We start from the raw sequence: 8,045 nt of genomic DNA, 5'->3' as shown, positions 1-8,045 counted from the left end.
GTGCTGTTCAATCTAGGATAATCAAAGATTTAGACTAAAGTTTGTATCCAAGCATAACCCAAGCTATGGCCTATAGCCATATGCTGATAACAATTATGGGCTCCACCATTGGGACGTAGCTCTCCCAATCTACTAGTTGCTAGTTATCATGAGACATATATCCTCGACATATTCTTGACCTATCCTCTATAGTTGCCCAATAATTTAAAAATAATCTACCAAGATTAAATAGAGTTTCCTTTCTAAAAACCTTCTTGTGACTATGTCAAAAGACAATCTTTAATGTCCAATTCCAACATTCGATTCATAGGTTTATGACATGTATCAATTGACTCTCATTCAAATTGTGGATAGCTTGGTAGATATTGATGTCCCATACTATGGATATCTCTTCCACAAGGGAGGCATCAAAGCAGCTTGTCAGCCTACCATGCGTATGGCTTAGATCCACAATCTAGTTATTAATCAAGGAATGTCAATGGCCCAAGCTCTGTTGCAAAGATATAACCTGAGTGCAATTCCCCCCTTAAACCTCCAATTTCTTAATGTTAGTCCTTAGGCCTTCCCACCCAACCCTTATTGCCTTGCCCTCTAGGATCCCCATTAAACCTTAGGATTACCTTGTCCTTTAGCATCCCCATTAAACCATAGGATCGGATTATTGACAACCCATGGTTAGCCTAGGATGTAATAAGGAGTGACAAGATATAGAATGAGCACTTTCTAGTAGAAAATGAAGAATACAAGGGTTATAGACACTAACCTATTAGGCTAAACCCTATATAGATACTAAACCCTATTAGGCTATTTACACTTTTCTTTTACCACTCTATGGATACAAGTGCAATTTGCATTTCTACATATATTTTTATGAGGGATGGATATTATCTAGAAGGGTAGACCTAACAAGTTAGATGTAATATTATCTTGCAAATTATAGTTGCAAAGGGAGGTGGGTGCCTTGTTTTTTTGTTCATCTATGTCTCCATGACCATGCCATATCTTTAGAGCTTATGAATTGAACAAGGTAAGATTGATGCATGGTTTTTATTAGCTAGAGTGCATACTTTGCTACTAATTAAAGTTGGTGGACATTCATACAAAGAGGGAAAATATTACCAACCGTATCAACATTTAGTGAAACCTTGCAATTGAGATAGAGCCTACCGGTGCCTGTGGTGTCGATCACAAAATGTCATAGCATTTGCTACACCAAAGCTAAGGACTTTTAGTATATAATACATACACATATGTGCTTCAAAATTAAGGGAACCACCTTGTATATGATATGCCAAAAAACACTTTCCTTACATGCACATAGTTCGTATGAATTTCAGAGTGAAGCCTTTGGTGAACACCTGACAGATAATATTTAAATTTTATAGGCTTCTAGATACTAGTGGTAATAGATCAAGGCATGATTGCAAATTGTATCTTTACTAATTGTACATTTATTATTGCATATGTAAATTTATTAGTGAGATTGTAAACTTACCAAATTCATTCAACTTGTCCTATTATTGAGCAAATACATGATCCAAGTGCTAGTCGATTCTCTCTCTTAGGATTTGGGATCTAACCTTTTAGTACCATGATATATACCACTTTTGTTGAGCACAATTTGTATAGTGTCCTAGTTTCATATATTGCACTACCCTTGTACTTATTCATAATTGATGCCTCACTTAGTTGCTACTAGAGGGGTGCACATTGAGAAAAACCTTTTATAAAGTTTTAAATTTCATGTTTTTTATTATTAAGAAAACCTATTGGATGTATGTTTTTGTGAATTCATTGGATTGAAATACCCCTTATGAGCCTATACCATATTATAACATATTCTAGGGTGCACACATGAGGCTTGCTACTTGTTTTTGGGCTTTTAAGCATATGGTCCATCTTATCCCTTTGTTCTTGACCACACATGTGGATTTGATATGGTTAAGGAGGTCATGGAACTCATGCTTGGGAGAGCACTATCAAAACTTTATGTGGGGAATAACTCTTAAGATAAGGAGTAGAAAAAGCATAAGATGGTTGTGTGTGACTGGAGCATGATTGAAGCGAAGGGATGACAAATTTGAGATGGAATGTTGCCAGTTGGTGACACTACTTGGAGGATGTGTATTGGTGCCTTTCTTTTGTCTTTACAAACACATCAAGGTGGGTACGACAATCCATAGACTCACTTAAAACGTGTACCACCTAAGGTACCTTATAATGGTAAGAAGAGACGTAATAAGGATGCTAAGGCTACTAGAAGAATGCCCCCCATCCCTCGTGTGTGACTTGAGCATGACTCATGGCATGAAGTGAAGGGATGACATGAAATATTGGTGACAATACTTGGAGGGATGTGTATTCGTGCCTTTCTTTTGTGTTTACAAATGCATCATGGTGGGTACCACAATCCATAGACTCACTTAAAACGTGTACCACCTTAGGTACCTTACAATGGCAAGTTGAACCTCGAAGAGACTTAATAAGGGTTCTAGACTCTAAATAGAAAGAGTCCCCCCTTGGCCCGGCCTGTTGCTCCACGTACACATTCCACACATATACACCTTTCATTCTTTTGTAACGACAAATATCCCTCTTTGAATGTGGACCAAGGCTTTGCAAAGAGAGTAGGTGATCGCTTTGGAGAAAGAGATGCTATGAATAACATGATGAGGAAAGTGGGGGAAGCACCAAAATTCAAAATAATAGTATTTGTGAGGCCAAAGGTGAAGCTATGGAATATTCACAGCACCACAAAATAGTATTATTGATTGGACTTCCCAAGGTATGGGATATTCCCAGGACCTGCTTTTGCGATATATATGCACCTCTCCTTTAGTTTCTCTCCGCCATAGCTGCAGCTTCAACCCAATTGCTCTCGATCTTCTCATCCTAATTTCTTGCCCTTCTTTGATTCTGTAGTTTCATCCCTCCCTCACTCATGGACTCTATCGTTGTATTTGATTTCGACTGCACCATCATCGACTTTGATAGTGATCCCTGGGTCGCTGATCAGTTGGGCGCTACCGAGCTTTTCCAATCCCTTCATTCCCAGCTTCCTTGGAACGCCATGATGGTTGGTTGCTTTTCAATCCCTTGCCATCCTTGCTTTGCAAAAGGCCTATCAAGTCGTTCAATACACTAATGCTGTTGTTGCAGGATGCCTTGATGGAAGCGCTCCACTCCCAAGGGAAGACTATATCCGACATAGAAGAAGGCTTGCGTTCCGTTCCTCTGCAACCAGAAAAGATATCTGCAATCAAAGCGGCGCATGCCCTGGGGTAAGTTGTAGGTAGATTGATCTTTTTGCCTTTCTGTTGCATATCTGTGGTGGATTTTGATTTCTGATTGTAGTGAATAACATTATTCCCTGCGTCTGATTTAAACCAGGTGTGAACTTAGGATTGTGAGCGACGCCAATGCATTCTTCATCAAAACAATCTTGGATAAGTACGAGATTACGCATCTTTTCACTGAAATCCACACTAATCCTGCCTTCATAGACGAGAAGGGACGGCTGCACATTGGACCGTTCCATCCAAAGTCTGAACCGCCTCATGGTTGCGAACTTTGCCCTCCGAATATGTGCAAGGTATGGACCTTGAGTAATTTTTGTTCAGAGTGTAATTCGGATAGGTGGATTGTTTGGGATGAGTATTCTTGCTGACTCGATGCTGTTGTGCTGTGGGCTTTTCAGGGAAGGGTCATCGACCGGATTCGAGGTGAAACTCCAGCACATGTGAAACGGATTATTTACGTTGGAGACGGTTGCGGCGATTATTGTCCCTCCTTGAGACTTGCTGTAGGAGATTCGATCCTCCCGAGAGAAGGGTATGGTCTCTTCGAGACAGGGAGTGGTTTATTCCGGCTTCATGTTCGTGCCTCCCGAGGGTAATGGTTTCGGGTTTTGGACTCTGAGTTCTAACTTCAATTAGCGGCTTGATGGCAGGTATCCACTGTTGGATCTCCTCAGCGAAAATGTGCCAAAGGTGAAAGCAAGCGTAAATCCGTGGTCGTCTGCCAAAGATATGGAACAAACGCTTCTCAAATTGCTACATGCTCAACAAATGGAGAAGGCGGAGCAAGAGTATGCATGCGGAGCGTGTAAGACTTACGGGCTGCCGCAAAAGTTGGATCAAGTCTGCGAGATGATCTCACAAGTGGTTTGAGATCTATTTTCTACAAGAGGTAGCGATAGGCTGACAACGCAGCTGTTTCAGGCAGAGTTACCAATCAAAATTCTATTTGCGAACTTAAATTCTAATTGCGTTAGCCCAATTGGCGACGCTGTAAATACGATTGCTACGGCTGCCTGTATGACCTTGTAACACCTTGTATGAACTTACAACAAGAATATAATATGTCGTTTCTAATCTCTCCAATATTATCAAGCATCAATTCAGAGTTCTCCCTCTTATAATGAACTCTCTCTTATAATTCAGGAACTAAAAAGGTGGGTTGATGAAGTCCTTTTCATTCAAAAGGGCTTTTTTAAAGAAGATAGCATAAGCTCCATTGTTGATTGTCAAGAAATTCCTAAAAATGTTTTTTCAAAAGAAAATTATTGTAAGAGGGGATTCTTGAAGTGGATATGTATAAACGGAGAACCCTTGAAGTGCAAAATGTTTTCCCCAAAAAGTCTAGCATGGGGGAGGGGAAAGACACATACCTGCATACAATTAATCCTTCTCATTATAGAGCAAATCTTGCACTGGTAATCTCTCCTCTATGATAGATGCGAACTTTCCTCTCATAAGTCGTCATAGTCTTCTTCTTTTTGGGAGAACGAAATTTTATTAAGAGAGAGTACAAAAGAAAGAAAGGTAGCTTAAAAGCTACTGCCCAAAGTTTCAAGTAAAACCTTAACAACTAGTGTCATCTCTTATGATTATGCCCTTGGTTTGCAATCATGATTGATTGCAGACTAAGGGGAGAGTGGTAAGTGTAACATAAGGTTTTAACTGTCGAGCTTAAGAGGATTCTCAAAAGAGAGTACTAATTTATCTTTTTGGAAGGTACATAGTGACACCCTTTCATGACCTTGATTCTTGCAACTCCTTAGGGGAGTTTCACAACCATCATGGATAGACCCCTTCCTCTTTTAGCATGCTCAATGGCTCTTGGAGCTGTCAACATTGACTTTTTGATGTAATGAAATGTGATGAAAGCTGTGATGAGATTCATATCACTAGATTCCATGAAGGGTAAAAAAGTGTTAAATGTTGCCTTTTCTCCTCTAAACATCTGCATGCATTTTAGATATGGCCTACCCAATTAAAAATATCATTGATAGATTTCAAGTCCCCTCTTCTCAATTTCTTAAATCTTGCTCACTCTTATATATTATACTGACATGGAATTTATTGTTATAGCCATTTTTTCTTAAGCTTTCATACTTCCAATAGATGAAACACTATGTGTCCACCATAATGTGCATGAAGTAAATTCATATCCCCAAGGTCTCAAACTTTTTTATTATGTGCAAACAACTTGACTTCCAAGGCATGAGAAGGGAAGAAGGGGCTTGTATACAACTTTGCAGACCTTTTCTAGGAGTGAGGGGGGAAGGAGGGGAAATAATAGCAAAGATTTTGACTTGGATTTCTTGTGATAGGCCCCCCTAATTACTAATAGATTGTGTGAATTTGGTTGGCTCTATAGCTCTTGGTTATCTAGCACAATGGTGGCATCATGGGCCTCTTTGTCATCATGAGATGGCAAGCAAAAGAAGGGGCATATCCCAATTCTGCTAGCCCAATGTAGCCAGCGACCCCATCAATTCAAAGATGTTTGAGATCTTTTAATGGGAGTGCAAGTGTGTGAATAAAGGAAGCATATGCATAATCAATATTCAATAATAATTAAATAAGAGTTTAGCTCATGATGGCATTGTAAAACGGAACCAATGCCATAGGTACAAACAACATATTACCCAACTATCATAAGGTAATTGGATCCCTTTACGTAACATAGAAGGAATAGGGGTACCACCATATGGAAAAAAAAAAACTCATTAATTCTATATGAGAAAGGCTGAATCAACCAAAATGGCCTGGTACTACATGAGCCAAGCCACAACCAAACTCATAAATTTAATGATGATACAAAATGGTCCTAATGTGGAGGAAAATGAAGCCAAGCATAGTAGTCAAAAGAGTAGCAAAACTGTTCAATTTCTATCATGAAAGTGCACAAGTGCATTCAAGTTAGAGCCAAGTTAAAGGGATAGAAACCCTAATCATTACCCCACTTGAACTTGCAAACATTTTGGAGAAATAACTAACTCACCTATGCTAAGATCCCAAGAGAAAAGTAGCTTCAAAATTGGTTTATGAATGTTATATTGGCTACCCTAATAGGAGCCTATACAAATAGGTGAAAAGTAGTTGATGATTGCTAGGAAAGTGAATTTAGAAAATAATGAAATCAAGCCAATAATCAGAAAGTCTTCACACCAAAAGGATTTATTTACCTTAATTCTTTATAAATTAGATTTAAACTCAACAGAAGCAAGCTAGAGAGAGAAGACTACACACAAAATCTTATGCACAAACCTCATGGGTTAGTTCATTTGACAAAATCAACCTCTATGTTCCCATTTGTTGAATCCAAAAGGGTGGGAGGAGTTGAATGATTTAGTACATTGTAGCCAACCATAGAGGGTGTAGTAAGACATCCACCAAAAGGGCAGGGCAAGCCCTAAGGTTCGAGGTCTTGTGTAAACAAGCATTTAGCTTGTCTATTATTGGTAAGAATGAGCATGAGAGATTCGATAAAAAATCCAAGGCAAAACTAATACCATGGTGCCTTTAAGGACGGGGGTGGGTGGCCATGAGAAAGCCAAGCATTTGTTGCTTGTTAAAAGGCATCAACCCAAGCCTAGATGTGTACTAAATTCCTACGGGTGTTCGAGTCTATAGAAGCAGTGGCTTGAAGGGGCACATGAAGGTGGTCCCTAAGTTGAGCAGGCAACGCTCCACACTAGTAGAAGGCAAAGCTCCACACTAGTAGAAGGTCTAGAAAAATCTAACAATCAAGTCAAGGTATCGAAGGGATCCAAGGATATATAATATCAAAGGGGGGAATTTGCCTCGAAATTGCTCAAGCATGCATGAAGACTGGGGGCCTAGCAAAAGCTCCAAACTAGTAGGAATTATTCTTTCTTGTCCAAAATCCTAAACCCAAGAGTAAATGTAGAATAAAGCCCTATGGGGTTTGAGTCTGCGCCCAAATTAGTGCCTTGAAGGGGCTATATTAATATATTTTACCATAGTTTTTAGAGGGACTTTGTATCATATATATGATGGCACATTTTTATTGGGCGTGTTGCAAGGCAAGAAATTCTACTTTGGCCCTATGTTGCCATTCCCATTTCATGACAAGTAGTTGAAGCAACAGCTATCACCTTCGGACGCTTGGATGTCATTTGGCTAGATGATGATGTCTCATTAAGTGGAATCCAAAATTAAGGCTAGCTATGTGTTGAGTAAAGGGCTAAACAAATTTTTGGTCTTAGATTTGTATTAATTATGCAAATAAATGAGGGAGATAATATCAAATGAAAGTGTGCATTGGATGGAGGTACACTACACTATAGCAGGTTGAATGGGGACATGACTTTTATGTACTATATCCAAGATTTACTAGAGCGAGAGGCATAGAATTTGAAATTCCATGTGAGAGGTGTGAAATTTTAGCCACTATGGTTTCCCCACTTTGGCGTACATCTTAGCAAATTGGATATACCAGCATCTCCCAAATCAAGTTGCAATGTGGCCTAAAATGTTAAAAAAACAAATAGGCCAAAGGGAATGCTAGCCGGTTTGATGCTATGGATGATGAAATACAAGAACCTTTGATGCTCGCCGGTTTGATGCTATGGATTATGAAATGCTAGCTGGTTTGATGCTATGGATTATGAAATACAGTAACCTAGGTAGGCTAATGCGATTGTCAAATTGCATTAGCACAAGGATGCATGCTAATCCCAGCCTTGAGATTGGATTAGGATGCATCCCCCTAACACATACTTGCTAATCCAATCT

The 8,045-nt window shown here is 39.4% G+C and overlaps 1 protein-coding gene across 1 annotated transcript; it reads left to right on the top strand.

Moving 5' to 3' along the window:
* Nucleotides 1-2,875: 2,875 nt before the first annotated feature.
* LOC147882645 (inorganic pyrophosphatase 2-like) lies at nucleotides 2,876-4,316 on the top strand. The gene is made up of 5 exons (XM_087400976.1): nucleotides 2,876-3,076; nucleotides 3,160-3,281; nucleotides 3,391-3,592; nucleotides 3,698-3,831; nucleotides 3,950-4,316. Exons 1-5 carry the CDS (start codon nucleotides 2,942-2,944, stop codon nucleotides 4,167-4,169), a joined length of 813 nt encoding a protein of 270 aa, XP_087257102.1. The 5' UTR covers nucleotides 2,876-2,941; the 3' UTR covers nucleotides 4,170-4,316.
* The last annotated feature ends 3,729 nt before the right edge of the window (nucleotides 4,317-8,045 follow it).

The sequence above is a fragment of the Dipteris shenzhenensis genome, chromosome 29 (assembly GCF_047967505.1).
Source record: "Dipteris shenzhenensis isolate YYH24624 ecotype China chromosome 29, Dip_SZ_1.0, whole genome shotgun sequence".
NCBI lineage: Eukaryota > Viridiplantae > Streptophyta > Polypodiopsida > Gleicheniales > Dipteridaceae > Dipteris > Dipteris shenzhenensis.
This window is presented reverse-complemented; position numbering and strand designations above follow the sequence as displayed.